Below are 20483 nucleotides of genomic sequence, written 5' to 3' on the forward strand. Positions count from 1 at the left end.
TTGTAGATAACATCACAAGCGTACGTGTTTTCTGGGTCATTCTTATGCTTACATTTTCTGACTTTGGTTAGGAAGCAAACTTGATGATTTGAGAATAGTGCCTTCGGTGTGGGCAATTACAAGTGTGGGTACAACACATAATTCTATTCTCTTTGTGTTCAGAAGTACCTCCAGTGGTTGTTGCCCTTTGTGGAGTATAAGTTGCCTGCTCAATTTTAAATCCCTTTCTTCTTGTCACATCAAGTTGCATGTAGTAGTCCTTCTCCTTCGGTGAATACTTGTGATTATTTTTCCAGATGTCACCTAGCTTATATATATATATAAATTTTTTAAGCTATACTAAGCGGAATTGTTCCAAATAGTTGTGCTTTGTCATCAATTTGGTACCCATACAGAACTGTTTTGCAGCTGCTTTTATGATTGTAATAAAGACTACTTACTGCTTTATTAATTACCTTTAGGTAAACTTACTCATAGTGTACATTTTTGTAAGTCATTGAAGTGAATGTGGTTTATACTGGTTGAAAATTTATTATATTCTTTTTGGGCTAACTTCCAAAGTGTTCTGGCATTCTTTAAAGTCTTGGCTGTGTAGTTGAGACCACCTAATTACTGTTTACATATTCTTTCTGTGTTTTGAAATTTCCATTGATTTGCAACTAAATACGTTGACCAGTAGTAGTAGTATCATTCATCCAGCATAAATTGTTCTCTTATATAAAGAAATAATGTACAATGTTATTTCAGTTCTGATGGTGTTGATTTTTTATTTTTTAAACAGCAGAGGTAACCCAACAGCTCAGTGTCTACTGAGTACCTCGACAAATCTGTAACCACATCATTGTGCTTCATTTCTGTAAATCTGACTACAGGTATCTATCCACTCATCTCTCCATCTGAAATCAGAATGATTTTCAATACTGAAGTTCAAAAGCGCTTTGACTTGATTAATAGCAGTGCAATTGCTGGTAGCATGGATCATATCCCTGGAATTGCATGCTTCCCTGTCTGGTGTGGAGCAGGCTGGACTCATTTCCTTCTCTTTATGTATTGCTTGTTACAGTTGAGTCAAATAGCTAATGTTACCCTCAACATATTTTGATTCACACTTTCCAGTGTCAAGTTGTTCCTGTATATAATTTAAAATGTTAACATGCATTCATTGAAAGAGGTTTTACATGAAATGGACTAACAGCAGAAATAGTTCTTGGGTCCTGTGTGGGTCTTGGTCTAACACAGAAGTGCTTTGAACTGGGAGGTATGAACCCAAGTGTGAATTATGCCACAAGCAAGATTGGTTTCACTGAACTTGCAGTTGGGTTTCGATGAAAGGACGTCTGATGTCTGATAAATCTGCACTGATTCTGGTAAAGCCCTTTCCTTGGCAGACAACACCTTGAGTTACAGCTTGACTGCCATTCTGGTGGCTTTTGTTTGTTTGGTTGGTTGGTTGGTTGTTTTTTTTTGAGTTACAAACTTTTATATAACATGATATTATAAAATATAATATATATATGAAAAATATATAAATATATATGTAGTATGCGTATATATTTATGTATACATTTATATATATATTATATGTATATACTATCTATATATATTCAGTATTGAAATAGAGGAAAATAAAATGAGGAAGTGGAATATAACATCCTTATAGCTTTGCTGTCCAAATGGGATTATTGCCTTACTTGACTGGTTCTGTCTGTCTTGAAAGGTATGAGCCATGTTTATGGTTATTTGGTCCTTGAAATGAAACATCTTTGAAAAATCCATAGAGGATGGCATGTTGCAAAGATGTACATTGAAAAGTGTATATTTAGTAAAATTTGTGTCTCTGTATTTTTTAGCACATGTTTAATACTGGTTGTTGCTGTTAAATCACGAGATTAGGGTATAATATGGGTCAGACAGATTGTTCAATCATGTGGTATGTAAAATCCAGGGTGTCAGAATGCTCGAAAGAGAATAAAACTCATTTACAAAACAGAATGGATTTTAAATAAAGTTCAGTATTAGGTAAAAGGTCAGGCACTTGTTCCTTTTTTTATTTGTAGCAGTTCATCCGTATACAGGACTGTGCATATTGTATGTGTAAGGTAATCTCATTTTTTAATCTACTATAACTGTCCTTTTGATTCTCGAAAATCCTTTGGGGTATTTTGCATTCCGATATCGATCCCTGTCTGTCTGACTGCTTTAGCTGGGTAATCATTTTTCTTGTTTATCTCTAATCCTTTTAATATTTCCTTCCTGCCACTGTGTAACGGTACAGTATGCCTATTGTTTGTGATGCGTTTCAATGGCGGCTGTAAGGCTATGCTGTAAAATTGGCTGTATTTTAGCCTAGATTTCACAAAACCAGTTTACAACTAAACAAAAAAGCAAAGCTGCACAGCATGCGTCTTCAAAGCACGTACGCTGATCTTATTGCGTCACTTTGCTTACTCATACAAGGTGTTCATTTTAATGAACCACTTTCTGGTCTGAACTTCCCTGAAAGATGAAACTATTAGATATGAAGTTAACTATTCCAAAACTCTTATACTATGTGCATCTTAGGGATGAACAGAAAAAGTAAGTTTTAATCTCTCTATGTGTGTATTTATCTGTATGCATGTGTGCACATATTAAAAACTTATTTTTTAGAGACCAGCTGCACAGTTGAAGTATCTCTGTGGAAGCATTAGGACCCAAGTCTCCTACAGTTCTCTTTTAACCTTCTACTTCTATGAAAACACCCTGCCCTTGTTTCTATGGTGACTGAAGAAAGGCATCTGTGGTCACATGAATTTTTGACAATATGATAAAAATCACTCCCTGAAAAGGTTTCCAGAAAAGCACAGATCCGTTTCACTTCACCTGAAGAATAAGGAGAGCAGCCTCCTGCCCCTGCGGTGGCTTTTCTTCTCCATTTCTCCCACATGATGTAGTACCGTAAGATCCTTTCACTGTGCTGACCAATGCTTTCACTGCTCTGCTTTTCCCATTAACTCAACTTGGCATATACTTTCTCTGCGTGTCAAAGCAGAGCATGCAAATATAATGAAGGAAAAGAATTTGATACAGAGGTGAAAGCTATGTTTTTAATTCTCCTTCAGGAACCATTTTGATTTCCACACTTTGGTGTTGGCCAAGATGTGTTTGGGAGCCGGGGGTGTATGTACTATGTGTCTTGTGAGGATTGTTACAACTGCTGTACTTAACAAAACAAACAAACAAAATTCCCGAGATCTATACTTCCTGTATTCAGTGGCAGTATTAATAAAAATACTGCCAACTAGTGGCCGGTTTGAATGCCCAGTATTGTATAAACCTTTCAGGAAGGTAAAGGCCTTCTGTCTAAGTGCTGACTGTGAAATAAAGACTCCAGTAAGTTGCCATTGTACATTCACTTCCCCACAGCAACTTCATAAGTTCATGGGAAACATATTAAAATATATAGGTGCTTTTGATATAGAGAAACTGAGAAATTTGGGTGTTTGCTTCCAGCTTTAGAGCTCTTGTTTTATGACTGACTCTTTCTAGTATTAATTAAAAAAAAATAAAATTATTATTATCTTGACTTCTTCTTTTCATTCTGTTCTTTGAAGGTTGCTCCCCTTCCTCTACATGCACTTTACAACAGATATACTGTGGCTGCAACAAAAGGGCAGCCTGAATGTTACTATGCTTTGAGTTGGGAAGTGTTACAATTTTCCTGTGGTTTTTGAAATTAAAATGAAAAATGTTTTTTGAGAAATTCTTTTTTTTTTTTTTTTTTTTTTTAATGTATGATCCCTCTTAATTTTCATTTTAAAAGCACACAGCATGTTGTAACTTAGGTGGTTTGGTTTCTCTTGTTATTTTGTTATTTCTAGGTTGTCCTCTGTGCTATACTTAGTAATGGCAGGATCTTTTTGCAGGGTAATCCAAAGTAACAGGAAGTAAGACTGAACCTTCAGACCCACAGAAAACTATGTTTGTCTTGAAATATGAATTAATTTATACCTTAAAATAGCACTGTTATTGGTATTTTATTTTTTTTATTAAATGGTCTTTAAGGTTGCCTTTTTGAGTGAATTTTTGTTTCCAAGGATAGGATATTTATTGGTCTTTTTAACGTGAGTTTTTCTGATTGTCTGATTTTCTGGTCTTTTTTTTTTTTTTTTTTAATGTTATTTTTCCAGATACATTTCCAAATTTCTTTGGAAGATTGACTGTCTCTGAATAGATAGTTTGTATAACTTTGAGTTTGATTGATCCAGACTCTTCCTTTATCTCTGCAGAGATTTTTTGTTGGCTCAGCCTGGTGAGATTTGAGCACTACAGAATGCTTCTAGCTTCAGTGGTGTTTGATGAAAGACTATAAAGAGAATGTGTCCCATGGAGAGGGCTCATCAGCAAACCAACTGATAGTGTCTCTTCTTTGTGTAGTCATTTGAAACGCTGCTTGGTTGAACATGAAAGCAACATTTGCAGGCAACTAATTTATTTATTTATTTATTTATTTTAACTGGGTTGTGGCTTATCTGTTCAGACATAAATTCTGAGAAGTTTGATGGACGCATCCTTGACAAGTAACTAATTGTTCTCCTTTTTAATTCCCCCCTCTTCCCCTCATTTTAAAGGAGAGACTGAAATGTGGTTAAGTTGTATATGCTTTTTCTATTAACTGATTCTGTGAAAAGCAAACAGTAAAAGTGTATACAGCTCTTCACTCTGTTAAATTAATTTGTGAGTTCTAGGAGCTCTTACTAAAATGGTTACCTTATTATAGAATCATAGAACCTCTTATGCTGGAAAAGACTTCTGAGATCATCCTGTCCAATCACTAACCTAGTACTGCCAACTCTGCCACTAGACCGTGTCCCAAAGCACTGCATCTACTCATCTTTGGAATACCTCCAGGGATGGTGACTCAACTACCTCCTTGAACAGCCTGTTCTAATGCCTCACAACCCTTCCAGTGAAGATTTTTTTTTCACAATATCCGACATAGACCTTCCCTGGTGCAACTTGAGGCAATTTCCTCTTGTCCTATTACTTGTTGCTTGGGAGAAGAGACGCTCCCCCACCTGGCTACAGCCTTCTTTGAGGTAGTTGTAGAGAGCGATAAAGTCTCCCCCAAACCTCCTTTCATCCAAGCTAAGCAACCCCAGCTCCCTCAGCTACCTCCTAAGACTTGTTCTCTAGACCCTTCAGCAACTTTGTTACCCTTCTTTGGATACATTCGAGAACTTCATAGTCCTTCTTCTAGTGAGGGGCCCAAAACTGAATACAGCTGCAGCCTCACCAGTGCCCGAGTACAAAGCAACAATCTCTTCCCTCGTCCTTCTGGCCATGCTATTTTTGATACAAGCCAGGATGCTGTTGGCCTTCTTGGCCACCTGAGAACACTTCTGGCTCATATTCATTCAGTTATTAAAGGATACCTATCAGCTGCTTCAAGGGTGGAGATCAAACAATGTTTTATGAATATATATTTTAATTAATGTTATAAGTGTTCTGACTACAAACTCTGAATTATAAAATGAGACATCTGCTTTAACATAGAATTGTATTCTCTTTCTATGTGTAGTTGTGGTTATATGAAATTGTTCTTGTGAGGGAGTTATGGATTAGGAGAATTTGATCCACATGTATCTTCTTGCCACGTAATTTGTGTGTCATGCCATTTCTTTATTGAGGAATATATATCTTCTGTATTTGCTGTGCTGATTTATTTAATCAAAAATCACAAAAATATAGTCCTTCATTTCCTTGAAAATCTGATTTTTTTTATGTTTGATACACTATGTTGAAAAATTAAGTTCTTCTGTTTCTGGACATGCTGAGGGATAAGGAACAGGTTTTTGTTGTGGTCTATTGAGAAGCCACTTTGAAATAGTCCCTGGTTGGTGTATGAAAGGGGTAATGTAGCAAAATATTTCACAGTTGTTTTCTGTGGAATGCTGCTTTTAGTCTTTTGAGAAAGTCTGTTATATTTTAAATTTTTCTTCTCTGACAGATATTTTCTTACGTGTCCTTTTTGTAAGAGCCGGAAGCCTTTGGTAATAAATGAGAAGAGAGTTGTTAAGTGATTCCTCTGGTTTGATGAATCTTAAGTAACCATACATAATGGAATTAAATTAAGAATCCTGTTAAAGCAGTGGCATTTATGGCTGTTTTTGAATTTGTTTACAAAATAAATGCCAAATATTATTTTGATTGCTCTTTAGATTAAGTAATGAAAAGGTAAGCTATTAAGTTAATGGAGTACAATTAATTTTGAAAATATGCCTTGCAGAAAATTTTATTCCTGTAAATAGGGAAGATAGGTATATTTGCAAGCTTAAAGTTACTAAGATAACAAGCAGAAAAACCTTGAAACTTTTTAAATGATTGCTGAAAGGTAATGTCTTCCATTCAGACTTGGTATCAAAATGAGGAGCCCTCATCAGCTTTTACTGAAATGTAGTAAAACAGAACTGTGACCTATTAATATTGCCAGTAGGCTCATGACAGTTACGCAAGTGTAGTGCTAACTGATTATAAAGTTTTAGCAAAAATACAATGATACTGATTCGGGAGCTGCTGAATTTCACGTTTTAGATCAGACTGCTTCCAGAAGTTTGAAGTAGGGACTCTACAAGAAAACAGTTTAAATATTGCCAGTTGCATATTGTTTTGGCTATTTGCTCCTTTCTGCTAAAGGAAAAAGCACATTATATTTGAAATACTGAATCATGTCATGGTCTGGGAAAAAGGGCTCTTCCTGCCCTTGACTCAGATGTGGGCTGGAGTTAGGAACCTGGATGAAAATTGTCTGTTGACTTGGGTGAATTTACTTGTTACTCCAGTTGCTCAGTTTCATTTGTATACTAGGATGGTAATGTTTTACGTTGTATGTAGGTTGAGAATATTGTATGAAAGTGGGATTTATATGAGTAGAAGTAAGGAAGGTTTTGTTTTTTGTTGTTTTTTTTTTTGGGGGGGGAGATGATGAAGAACAAAAGTAATAGTGACACTAGATTAAAAAAACAATCAGCCATGTACATATGAAATACTGTTCTGATTCTTCATCATCAATTGAAGTCCAAAGAATATACTAAAATTAAGTATAAAAATGATCCTTTAAAAAAAAAAAAAAAAGCTATTATTGACAATTAGCGTATATTTGGAAACAGAATTTCACATTTGCTCTTTTGCTTTCTTTTTTTTAATTGCAATGTCCACTAATTTCAGTTAAAATAAAATAAAATAAAAGTCCAAAACAGTGAGTTACTAAATTCTTGGAGAAGATATTCTTGACTTTTTTTATGGATGCTCATACTTGGTATGTCGTATTCAATCATTGATATTTTCATTAGAGATTAACTTTGAAAATGACATAAAATAATCAGATTAATAAAGTTAGTGTTCTTTTTATTCTTTCTAATATTCTGCATCTAACTTTAATGACAACAATCAAAGTAGCTGATTAATTTATAAGGGTAATTGGTGGCATTTGTAGCAGAACCATCTAGTGTATAAACCTGCAGGTAACCAAGGAGTGTTATAAACAGTTTATAATTTTGGGTCTTGGTTTTCTGCTTTGTTCTTTTTCTGGTTAGGCCCACAAAGGATGCCTGCAGTATATACAGATACTTAAAATGCTAAGTCACTATCTTGTCTTTACCTAAAAATACTGCTTTTCTGAGTGTGTTTTATCCACTTGTTCTCTAAAAACACTCAGTTGCATTGAGCAATGTGGTGTCTTCTTGGATATGAACAAGTGTTTTTTTATAGTCCATTATGGAGTAAACCAGTCATGGGAATGATTTTTTATTTATTTTTTCTAGTGTAGCTTGGGAAATTGGAGAGTACAACACAACTTTTCTGCCAGAATTGAGTTTTTGTTGTTGTTATTGTTTTTGATAATGGGATAATTTTGGAAGACTGTTCTCTAGTTTTCCAAATACTTCCTTCCATCTTCATTCTCTCTTTGCCAATCTTGGTGTTGTCCAGTCTGTCACTATTCCAACCAACTTGTTGAACTTGTTCCTCAATACTCCTTTTATTGTTGTGTCTGCAGCCAGAGCCTCAAACCTTTTTTCTCTTCTGATATTCAAGCCACTAAAGCTGTAGGAACTCTTTGAATATGAGCACAAGGAGCATGTACAGAAAAAAAATCTGCTAATGTATGAACTCTTCAAATATGTTAGCTGTTAAACTTTTAAATACCTTTTTGAGTATGTGAAGTCTTGGTTTAGGTCAATTAATTTAATAAATCAATCAGCTAGCACCAGTTACTCATTATGGAAAACCTTAGGAAGCTGAAGGTGTAGGCATGAACATCAGGGCTGTGCATGATGAGACAAGTTGGTTCCTAATGTCATGGCCAAATGTGTAGTTTCTTTGCTGTTTCTGATGTGTGAGTTCAGCAGTCATGCAGATAGCACAAATTAGATTTTTTTTTTGTATGATACTTTATAACATATTTGCCATCTTGCAAATACCAAGATGTTCTGAAGCATATTCCATTAATTTTGAAAATCAGTCCAGAAGCAGAAATTTTCTATTTATTGACTTGGGGGAGGAAGAATAGAAGGATCTTTATCTGAGCCCACCTTTACAGCTTCAGAACAGCGTTTTACTGACATATGTGGCATGCTGATTTTTCTCTCCCTTTCAGAAGAGAAACCTGATTGCTCCAAGGCCCGCTGTGAGGTCCAGTTTTCTCCTCGCTGTCCAGAAGATTCCATCTTGATTGAAGGTTATGCTCCTCCTGGGGAATGCTGTCCTCTCCCAAGCCGTTGTGTGTGTAACCCTGCAGGCTGCTTGAGGAAGGTTTGCCAGCCTGGCTATTTGAATATATTGGTTTCTAAGGCATCAGGAAAGCCAGGAGAATGCTGTGATCTCTATGAATGCAAACCAGGTAAAAGTGGACACGTTTTTTTTTTTTTTTTTTTTTTTTCTATCTAACATGCACAACTAGTGTAATTGCATATAATGAAGCCCACATAGTATATTAGTTCTTCTTCAAAATTCAAATTATATTTGTGAGCAATGCCCATTTAAAAAGAAAAAAGATAAATATAATAATAAATTTTACTCTCTCTTTTTCTTCAGATAATATTTAAACTGAGCAACAAGGGAAAATTAATCTTTAGTGAGAGTGCTATATTTCAAAACACAACACTAGTGAAAATGACACGCTTTGTTAAGATTAGGGTATACTTTTTTTTTTCACAGTAGGAATATATTGTGCATAAATATTAGAATTTAAACCTTAAGATTTCTCTAGATTACAAGGTGATGACCCTTAAAAATCTGAGAGTTAAACAACTGTGGAGAAGCATAGTGAAACACTTTACAGCATTTTTGGTGTTTACCCATTTTCCATTTCATGGGAACACAAATAACCCTTTCTTGTGACTTATTCTTGATGAAGTGGAAGATATAATTTAGTGTGCTTTTTGATCCAGGCTTTGGTAAAGATGAGTAATAAAAGTAGGGATATAAAACAGTATAATCTAAAATATCATCTGCAAACAGGTTTGAGTTTGTTATGCCTTTCCTATGCTTGCTAAATGTTTTCTTAAATCCTCCTTAGAAGAAGGTTGTACAGTCTATGTCTCTTCTAGTGCTTCCCTTTTTTGTATTTTTCCTAAAATTCAGTGCAAATCTACCTGTGTGAAAATTCAAGGGAACTTTTTCATATTCTGTCTTGAGTATGTGGCAAACAAGTCTTCATAAAAAGTCTGCTCCAGAATATCTTATCAATCTAACTTGCATTTCATCTAGAATTATCAAGTAAACTTTCTTTATGGCATACTTTCCTTGGACTTACTGTTATGCTGTTCCTCTCTAAGTTTTCCTAAGTTTATCCACACTTCTTTAAAATGTGATATCCTAAAGCAGAGTATTATTTTGGGTGAGTCTTCATCAGAACTAAATACGGTAGAGTAATTACTTTTGGTATTTTATACAACATGCTAAGAGGTAACTCTTCTGAGTTTGTGAAATGTGATCCCAAGATCTTTCTGTAGCATGCTTTCTACAATCTTAGGATTGAGTATATGATGCTTAATTCAGTTTAGTGGGTTTATATGACTATATATTAGTTTTCTGAAGTACTTTGTAGTTTTAATTGTAGGAAGATGCATGTTAGAAGGGTAAAGGAGAGATTGCGTTTGGAGAGATTGGAGAAGGAAACTAATAGAATTTAAGGGAAGTATAGAGTGGGGATTAGAAACTGAGAGGCTAAGGGAGAGCAGAGAGTTTGAGTCCTTGGCTACCAAACAAAAACACTTGCTTTGTATCCCAGAGTTGAGTGATTTATGCGGTGTACAGTAGGAGGCTAGAGAAGGCAGCAATCCTTGAAGGATCAAGGAAGAGTGAAAGAGAAGGGTAGTATCTTGGGTGCATACACAAGCCTGAGGCTGGGGGGATAGGGAAGGAGGCCAGCAGGACTGATGACAGCTGGAACTGGAGTGTGGGTAAGAGGCTGAGGAGTGTAGGTGAGTACTGTTGTGTGTCTGGGTGAAGATGAGTGATGAAAGATGTAATTTGCTATAAACTGCAGTAGTGGGGCCTCTACTTGCTAATGGTGCCTTGGTTTTAGTAATTAAAAAAAAAAAAAAAATACTGTTACAGATGGAATTATTAGTCACTACATAGCCTGATTTTTGTCAAGTTAGACTTCAGTAGCTATCTTAGTTGCTTTTTTTTTTTTTTATAAAAAAAAAGGGATTCTCTGAAAAGTTTGCTGCTCCAACTTCCAGCAGACAGTCCTTCAAACACAGAAATGAAGAAGATTCTGACCAGGATTAGGGGGGCCCTGCCTCCAGCCAGGGGGAGGAAAGGGACAATCGAGTTTATTGGACTGTGTGGATTCGATGGCCTGGCACGTCAGACGCACAGAAGTATAAGGCTTTAGTAGACACCGGTGCACAATGTACTATAATGCCATCGAGATATAAAGGACCAGAGCCCATCTATATTTGTGGAGTGACAGGGGGATCTCAGCAGTTGACTGTATTGGAGGCTGAAGTGAGTCTGACTCACTTTTTTTTTAAAAAAAAAAAAAAAAAAAAGGACAATGACAACAACAAAAAACTTTGATCTAGATGTTTATTCTGTTGGCTATTTGGGGTAGTGGGAAGATCATAAAGGAAAAACAAGTCAACACAAGACTGAAAGATGGAGAAAAGAGTAGGTTAATACTGACAAATGTTAGTAGACTACAGATTCCTTACCACAGAATGCTTTTTGCTTTTCTTTTTAATGGCAAATCTGAACCTTTGTTCAGTTTTCACAGGAACCGTGTTTTCAAAGAGTGTAAACTGCACTTGTACAAACAACATAATTTGTACTGAGTATATGAAGAAAATTATAGCCTGAACAAATATTGAAATATTTTTTGTAATGTTTCTTTGTGAAAAGTTCAGATTTTTTTTATTTTTAACTTTGAAAGTCAGAAAAAAACAACAAGTTTCAGAGTTTCTAAACTGTTCTGTCATGTTCGATGTTATAGTTTTTATTTTAATTTTCTTTTTTTAAATCCATGAAAACAGTCAGTAAAATATCTTGTTTTATTAGGGTTGTATATTCATAGGCTCACAGACTTCTAGAGTAATTTAGGTTGTAGGGGACCTCTGGAAACTATCTAGTCCATTCTTCCTCTCCTATACCATTTTGTGCCATTTATGGACATGAGTATATACATGTACTACCATATACGTAGTAGGATATAACAGTTCTCTATATGTATTTTTGCTAAAACAGTGGTCATAATGTGAGTCAAATAATGCTCCTCAAGTGGCAGGAATATTTATAGAGTGCACAGTAAGCCTGGTAATAAACACTGAACCTTTAGAAATGACTTGGTATCCTGAAGAACTGTAGGGAAAAAAAGAGTTAGAGAGGAACTGAATGAACAGTGCTCTGTTTCATTTTTCCTCTGTTTTTAATACCATGTTGCTGAAGATGAATGGGGCAAAGGACTGTGTAAGGCTTCGTAGGTAAGTGTTTGCAGCAGAGTTTCATATGGGACTGATGTCACCCATTCTGCTGAATAGTGTCAGCACATCTATGGAGTTTACATGCAGAACAGAGAAAACTGTTCTCCATACTGTACTGTTGATCTTATTCTTAAGTGGTACTATAAGGGCGCTCTTCCTTCACATGTGTATCTCCATAACCAGCCTCCACAGGGGTCTTGCACCAGCAAAGGGGTTCTGGTGGAAACAGATTGCCAGAGGCTGGGAGCACTGCTTAGTATGACAGCAGTGCTGTTTTATGCCAATAGAAAGGGTTTGTGGAATTAAAGCATCTGTTGTGTTTATTTCTGCTCCTTAAATAAGATGTCACTGCTTTCCAGTTCACAGTGGCGTTTGTTTGGACTCTTCTGCTGAGAACTGCATGTTAAAATACTATGATTGATGATTGCTCATCAATCATTGAGTTACTGAAAGGAAAATAAGAAGTGGTTGCATTAACACTAAATACTAATATAAAAATAAAATCTTGCATTTTGAAATCCACCTACTTTTCCACCTCTTTTTCATTAGAAATAATACAGTGATGAAAAGCATTATTATACAGTTTAAATGAAGTAGTAGCTTAGTAATACCTGTCTGTTAACAGACAGATTAATTTGATTTAAATGTTTTGACCCAGTGTTGCTCCAAATCTCTCATGACAGTTGTGGTACCTACTGAGTGTAGGTACGCTCAGTACAAAAGTTCCTTTTATTTTGATCCTCTTCCTAACCTCAGTACTGACACTGGTTTGGTGTGGTGCCATGAGCAACCTACTTTCTTCCTACAAGGTGTGTATAACAAGTTTTTCATGAGTAATTAATTCAGTGAATGAGCATGGAATTCAGTTTTAAGTTGGATGTTATGGTCCTTAAAAAGTATTCTCAAAAGGTCACTTTTTTTTTTTTTCCCCAGCATCATGGTCTTAAATGGATTTGCATAACATGCTAACAGTAAAACTAAAAATAACCTGCAAAAAGTTTGAGGCAGTATCTGTCTTACTTCCTAAGAAAGCTAAAACATTACTGACTAATGATTTCTTTGTTTTGTTTTAAACATTTTTTTTTAAAGAGTCAAGATCTAATCCAAAATATATCTTGCTGAAGCTGCAATAGCAACTCTGACTGCCACTTCTGAATAAAGAAAGGCAAACAATTTACTTTGGCAGTTATTCAACAGATACTTCTCGTTCCTTTATTGATAACGTTTTTTTGTATATTGGGAGTTGAGTAGCCCATGCAGTCAAGGCCTGATGGAAAGTCTGAGCTCAGCGGTTAAATTTAGTAAGTAGTATTAGACAATGGAAGCACAGGGAAGTAACTTGTGCTCTACCATGGCACTGCTTCAGCACTGAATATTGGGTCTGCAATTTTTACATTCTTGCGCTAAGGACAAGGGTCAACAAAATCAAGTTTTTATATATATAGTTGAGAGAAGTACAGTTATATAAATTTATTTTCTTCTGTTGCTTACAAAAATAGTGCATGCATTGTTTTTGTTTTTTTTGTTTGTTTGTTTGTTTTTGTTTTTTTGGATACTTTGTTAGAAGTTGATGTTGCAAGGATTTAGGAGATGAAATTGGGAAAGGACTCAAGAAAATAAATGAGAAAAAATTCTCGGATATTTTTCTGAGGCCAATAAGCCAGTGGCCAATAAGTTGACAATGACAGTGAGGGAGAAAACTGCCAAAACTACAACAAAAAATAAGTAAAATCAGTGTCCATATTGGGAAGCATCTGTAATAGGAAAGGTAATGAAATGATTTGGACAGTGATACAACTGCATTGAAAGTCTGAGAATGTTATCTTTTCTGTTGTGTTTAGTATGATCCAAAATGTGAAGGAATGTAAAAAAGATGATTGTTTGTCATAGAGAGAAGAAAACAGAAATTAAATCACAAATATATTTGAAAGTATTCCAGGATCCTGTTGTTTTTTTTTTTGTTTGTTTTCCAAGGAACAGTGTGGAGGAGAGGAAGGAGGTGGGGGCTTTACTTTTTTTCTCCTTCTCCTGAAGGAAAACGTGAAATTAATATTTCCTAATGTAGTCACTTTGCATTCTATGATGAATGAATAACCATCTGAAGTGCATCTTGAACTGAAAGGATGTTATATGATGCTTCTTAGCTGCTGTAGAAACTTACTTTATGTACTTGCATGAGACATTCAGAAAGTTTTGATTTTTGATGGGGGGGGAAGTCTTTCCTGTGCTGAGACAATGTGCTGCACCATAGTTGCAAATACTGCCTTGATCCTGGGCCTTTATATCCATAGGCAGCTATTTGGATCTTGTCCCTGAACTGCATATGCTATTCTTTAAAAAGCAATCATTATACATAAAGGTGAAACTTGATATGTTTATTTTAATATATTCTATGTAAATATATAAAAATATAATTAAATAAATATATTTAAATAACTGTAAAGTTATTTTCTTGTAAGTATTAATGGTTTCATGATCGGAGATCCTAGGTTTAGTAGTCTACAGAAGAGGCTGCATACTACTACAGCTGGGGCATGGTCTGTAGACATGTTAGTTTTTCCCCTACATTCTCATAGGGAAAAAAAAAAAAAAAAAAAAGTAATTAAGAGTTACAAATTCAGTGCATGAGACAGCTCTTGAAGATTCATAAACAAATGTTGATCAAGTACATCTTCAGTGATAGGAAATTCCAACACGTTTATGAGGTTTTTAAGTGATTTATTAGTCAAACTAGACATCTAAAGCTTAATGTTTCTAGGAACGACAAAGAGAATTTTAATTTAGACTGGATTTTTAGTTTTATAAATTTATTAGAAATAAACCTGTTCATGAAATGCACACTTTATGTAATTATTGGAGCTAAAGTGAAAACAAAGCAAACAACGTGAAAACAAAACTAGTATATCAATGGCAAATATTTGCTATCATTTTTTAAAATGGTAGTACAGCTGATGTGAAGGAAATCTTAAGTAATAAAGAATATGAATATAGATCGTTCTGTTACATTACAATATTTTTGCTTATTGGAAAGTTAGGCTAAATACTTTTTCAAGTTTGAGAAACCAATTTAAATCTGAAATAAGCAGGAGCATTTTTTTGCTGCTTCTAATCTCTCTCTTTACTTGTTTTATGAGGAAAGGCTGACAGAGCTGGGACTGTTTAGCCTGGAGAAGAGAAGGCTCAGGGGAGACCTCATCAATATACAGAAATGGTCCTGGGCAGCCTGCTCTATGTTGGCCTGTCAGAGCAGGATGGTTGAACCAGATGACCTTTGTTGGTCCTTTCCAACCTCAGTCATTCTGTGATTAACCTAATAATGTAGTAGCAGAGATCTCTCAGTCTGGAGAGAATGCTGAGATGAGGTATGAGTGTGGATTATAAAATTCTTAGGGTAGTGGATAAACTCAGTGTAGGCCCTTTGTTCGCCAAATCCTACTAATCCTTACAAGAATTAGAGGGCACTCTGGTGCAAGAGGTCAGTGTAAGATAAAATACTTGCAAGTAGAGCAGGTAGTAAATGGTGGGATCTTGCTGCTGCAGGAGATGGTAGAGCAACCTTTTTCAGAAGTTTTTTTTGTTGTTTTTTTTTTTTTTAAATAGACAAGTTAATGTACAACAAGTACATGAATGTAATGTTTGAGTCTTTAATATTTTTACTATATTTACTTTATTATATTTACTTTAAATACTTTAAAACATCTCAAATTCAATGATTTTGGAGGCTGCTGGAATAAGAAGGAATGTCATAAATAGTGGCAAAACTCATGTGCCCCTAACTAGCATCTCTTTTTGCCACTGCTGGAGATAAACTCCTGGTTAGATAAAGTAATGTTTTGACCCAGTAGGACATTTCTTTATATTCTGATGATGCAATAAATGTAGTTGCAGGGTGGGGTAAGTCAAACCAGACAGAAAAACCACTGAGTGACTAGAGCCACTTCACTGCATGAGAATTTTCTATTTGAATATTTTGATCTGGGGGGTTTTGTCTGTTTTTTAATTTCTCTTATGCTTGTACTTCTTTTACTAAAGGATGGTTTTTGCTATATTTCAGTGTCAATGAGTCATGTGCTAGCACACTGTAACCACTGGGAAGAATATGAAATACTTAGCAAGAAACAGCACCTTTGTTGAGACTTGAAGGCATGACCAGAGAGTTTTCTAGTGTTTTTTGGTTTTGTTTTCCTTTCACTGACATTATTGGAATATGGAAAGATGGACACAGAAATAGCTCTGTAGTAGCAGAGCATTGATAGAACTCATTGGCTTTTTTTTTTCCCAAAGTGGGTATGAGGCAGTAGCGGCCTTGTATCCAGAGAATTGGAAAGGTTGCTAGCTGAGATTCATGAAACTTGACTTTCAAGCAAAACATTCTAAAGTTAGGTATTCCTGTCATAAAAGAAAGTAAGTACCCTTGTAGGTTTACAAAGAGAGAGAAAAGTTAACTTGATAGTCATAGTAGTGCAGATTGATAACAAATATATTTCCCTTTAAATTTAGTAAATTCCTGCATTGCTGCACAAAATGGAGTTGAATTCAGTTTTGTGTTTATCAGAAAGAACTTCCTTGAACTTGTCAGGTTGCCCTGATTTAGCAGATCTCTTTTTCCCAAATACCTGGAAAAAGGCAGATTCTGAATACCACTTGCACAGATACTCACATGCTTTGAAAATTAATGGTCTTGAGGACAAGGCTGTTGGCCCTAATCTTGATGAGCTAAAACCTGGTTTCATTGAATTTGTGCTTTCATTTAGATCCTTATCAAAATATGTGAAGTAGGGGTAATTCTGAGACTGACGTTTTGTTGAGATCAATTAAATTATTACGGCTATGTACCTCTGAGAATCAAACCTGAAAAACATTGGACTGTAACTCAGATAATGACACTTAGCAAATGATCAGCTCTTGCAAAAAGCTTGGCATGACATTGTCAAGCTGCTGTATCACTGCATTAACGTCAATACTGAAATGAAGTTTAATCAGTAATATCTTACTGTATCATACTCAGTCTGATAACATTCAGCTCATCCTGCTTACTCAGTCTGTAGGTAGCTTATTTCTATAAAAATGAAAACCTGTTTTATTCTGTACTTTCTTAGTATAATAATGATAAGGACTATCAAATAGTGCCTGAGCTAGTATTGTTTGCTTTAACATGGGAGATTTAAGACTAAATAGGATAAAGCCATGTTACAACTTCCCTGAGCATGATTAAATGTATATTCAACGAGATTTTTTTTTTTTTTTTTTTTTTTTTTGCATTTCTAAGCATTTCTTTCTTTCTAAAAATAGTCGGTTAGTCTTACTAGTTCTGTGGAATTCTTCAACTTGTCAATGAAGATAGATTTGGTAGTCGGCATCTCTGTTTTATCATATAAAAATACCTGAACAACACAACATAATAGAATAATCTGTAAAAATGTAGTGTACATGTACAGACAAATCCACGGTGTATTCTCTCGCTCTCTCATTTTCTATAACCTAGGTATTTTACTCTTTAAACAGGTTTTAATCAGTAAAAAAAAATGAAAGAATATTATTATTGATTTCTTTAAAAACTGGGGGGGGGGGGGGGGGGGGCGGGGAAGGAATACATTCTTGGTAACATAGTATATTTCTAGTAACTAATATGATTCATTACGTTAATTATTGCTTAAGGTTGCCTGTATAACTTTTTTATTATTATTATTAAGAAATATACTTCAGTTGCTTCCTGAGTCTTAAAGAGAATGGAAGTCATTTTGTAATGTCACCTACCAAACATGCATTCAGCAGATGCTTTTTCTGACTTGAGGTAGAAGTCTGATGCATAACTCATTGCTTAAGGTGAATTAATTTGTCAAAAACTTCGAAAGCATGAGTAAAAGGAACTTTCTTCTCCCCTTCCTCTTTAGTGTTCAGTGTGGATTGCAGCACAGTGGAATGCCCTCCTGTTCAGCAAGTGGTTTGCCCACTGGATAGCTATGAAACCCAAGTCAGGCTGACGGCTGATGGCTGCTGTACCCTGCCCACAAGGTTTGTGTCTGGATGGCTGAGTATATTTTTTAAAATTTGTAAGTACTATAAAAATAGGACAACATTTCATACCTCTGAGGCACTAGAAGGCATACCTCTGAGGCACTACAGAATAGAAGATCTATGAGGTAGGTTAAAGGTTTATCGGGCTCATAGAAATAGTAAATCCATCTTTCTGAAGCAGAAGATTCTTCTCGGTGCAAATGCATACAGTTTTACTAAATTACTTTGAAGGGCTTGTGCCTCTAGATTAAGTGGATTTCCAGTGTATTCAATTCATTTTACAGAAGTAAATTGTTCTGAGAAATTTCTGAAGGACTTTGACATTAAAGAATTAAATGAAGGAAAAGGAAGAAGATTTGCCAAAGAAAATATTTCTCAGTTAAAGAAAATAAAACATTTTTTGTGTGTAGAAAACTGTTATAATAAGCTGACAGTCAATGGCTGAGTGGAACCACAGCGAAACATAAATCTCAAATAATCATTTCCATCATACTTCAGTCTGTTGTTTAAGTAGGAGTAATTTACTACAAATTCAGGAAAGTTGGACAATTTTGAACTGGTTTTGTTGCAAACTTCTGAACCATAATTTCAGTTTATGAGTTTAGAACACACTTCCCAAAATCTAATTCAGCAATATGCCCAATAAATATTAATTCAAGCAAAAAGTACCATTACTGAAAATATTTTTGCACAAAACAGAAAATATTTATTGTAGATGTGTAACTAGTGTTTTTTGTTTGTTTGTTTGTTTTTATGAGAATCTTTCACACCATAATAATCTGTCATATCCCTATCTACCTGTGAGATTTTAAAGAACTGATAAACTTGTAAAGAATTCAGAAAGAAGAAAACAGCAGAAGTTGTATAATGGATGAGAGATCTTCCCCACTCGGTACCCTTTGTGTATATGTTTAATATGGTGATTTCTTGGCAACTGTTTTATGAGGGTCTCATACTATGTGCAGAGTTAAAAACGCATTTATTTTAAAAAAAAAAGACATGAGAAGAAATCTGAAGAACTTTGTGTAATGCAGTAATCCTGTCTATAAATATTTGAAAATATTTTTCTAAATTTGATAAATTGTATTTGTAATTGTATAAGATACGTAGTAGTTTGTTATTTACAAAATAATTATTATTTTTATTCACTGAATACTATTAATGTTCTTTCATTCAGAGTTACTTTCTTTCCTTTGTTTTCTTAACTTTAGACCAGAACATGGTATGAGTTCTCAGTATTCTCCCTTTATTGTTTAAGATATTCTCATTAAACTTCTTAGGAATTACAGTGGTTTTGTACATTACATGTAATTTGTAATTACAGTATTAGTTCAGAGCTGACCTGGCTAGTCAAGATTGCACAGGAGAATGTAGATCTTAACTAGCCGGTATTTTTTGCCAGTATTGACACCAATACAACTAAGCATGTTTAAAACTGGACTTAAATGCTTGTAAGGACTGTATTCAGAAAGGTAGATTGTAAAGTCAAAGTAACAAAACTTCCTATGTTTCTAGTTTAGATTAACAATCACAGATTTTGCACAATCTAAAATTTACATTAATGTTAAATTAGTACTTTCAACTTTCTTTTAACTTGCTGGGTTAAAAGCTGGTAGATAGGTCAAATTGTTTTTGTTTCAAAAAATAAAATTGGGTTTTATATTTCTGCAGTGTAATATATTGGTAAAAGTTGTGGTTTACTTTTTTATTGCTTGGGTGGGAGAAATGGACAATATCCACTTTCATCTTTGTAGATAATAATATCAGCATTCCTTCTATTAATGAACACAATACCAAGAAAATCAAACTTCATTTACTTCAGAAAAATGATCATTTGAAAATATTTTCAATTTCTAGGGCACACTTGAGAACTGATCTTACATAAAACACTTAGAGCAAACAAGTCCTTGAAAGAGTCATTTTTTCTTTCTTTGATAATATTTAAAAATATAGCCAGTTGTTTTGCTATGTGTTAAATGTGATGACTAACATTTGCTTGTATGTTATGTAAGTGACAAAAACAGTCTCTTGAACACCAAAACTGCAATTGTACAAGCAGGCTCAGAGTGTGTGAATTATCAAATAACTCTGAATTGCCCTGAAACCACTTGGAAATCTGATTGTTGTGTATTACTGGGATCAGAGCGTAACAGGGGATCAGGACTGGGATAGATGAGTTCTGAGCTCCTGAAATCTTATGATCAAGTCAGAATTTCTGAGTGTTTTGTGTGTGTGCTTTTTGTTTGTTTGTTTGTTGTGTGTGTGAGTGAAAATTTTCGTCCTCCTTGATGTGTAAAACTGCAAAAAAACATAATTAGCATAGCTTAGTCTGCAGGCAGGTTGAAACAATTACATGAGTCTTGTACTCTTATTTTTAATTTTATGTCTCAGCCTATGTTACTTGATAGAGCTGTTACGCAGGTTTCTAGATTTTTGGAGTGTATTAATTCAGCATAACCAATAACACACTTGTTAGTAGATAGCGGGAAGGGAAGAAGG

At 34.8% G+C, this 20483-nt stretch overlaps 1 protein-coding gene across 1 annotated transcript in view; it reads left to right on the plus strand.

Moving 5' to 3' along the window:
- The window catches only part of CRIM1 (cysteine rich transmembrane BMP regulator 1), a 180130-nt gene that overhangs the window by 75441 nt on the left and 84206 nt on the right, over window positions 1-20483 (plus strand). Inside the window, exons 3-4 of the mRNA XM_032183698.1 lie at window positions 8636-8878; window positions 17861-17981. Of these exons, the coding sequence (XP_032039589.1) occupies window positions 8636-8878; window positions 17861-17981 (364 nt within the window). The remainder of the gene's footprint in view (window positions 1-8635; window positions 8879-17860; window positions 17982-20483) is intronic.

Source organism: Aythya fuligula, chromosome 3 (genome assembly GCF_009819795.1).
Source record: "Aythya fuligula isolate bAytFul2 chromosome 3, bAytFul2.pri, whole genome shotgun sequence".
NCBI classification, from domain to species: Eukaryota; Metazoa; Chordata; class Aves; order Anseriformes; family Anatidae; genus Aythya; species Aythya fuligula.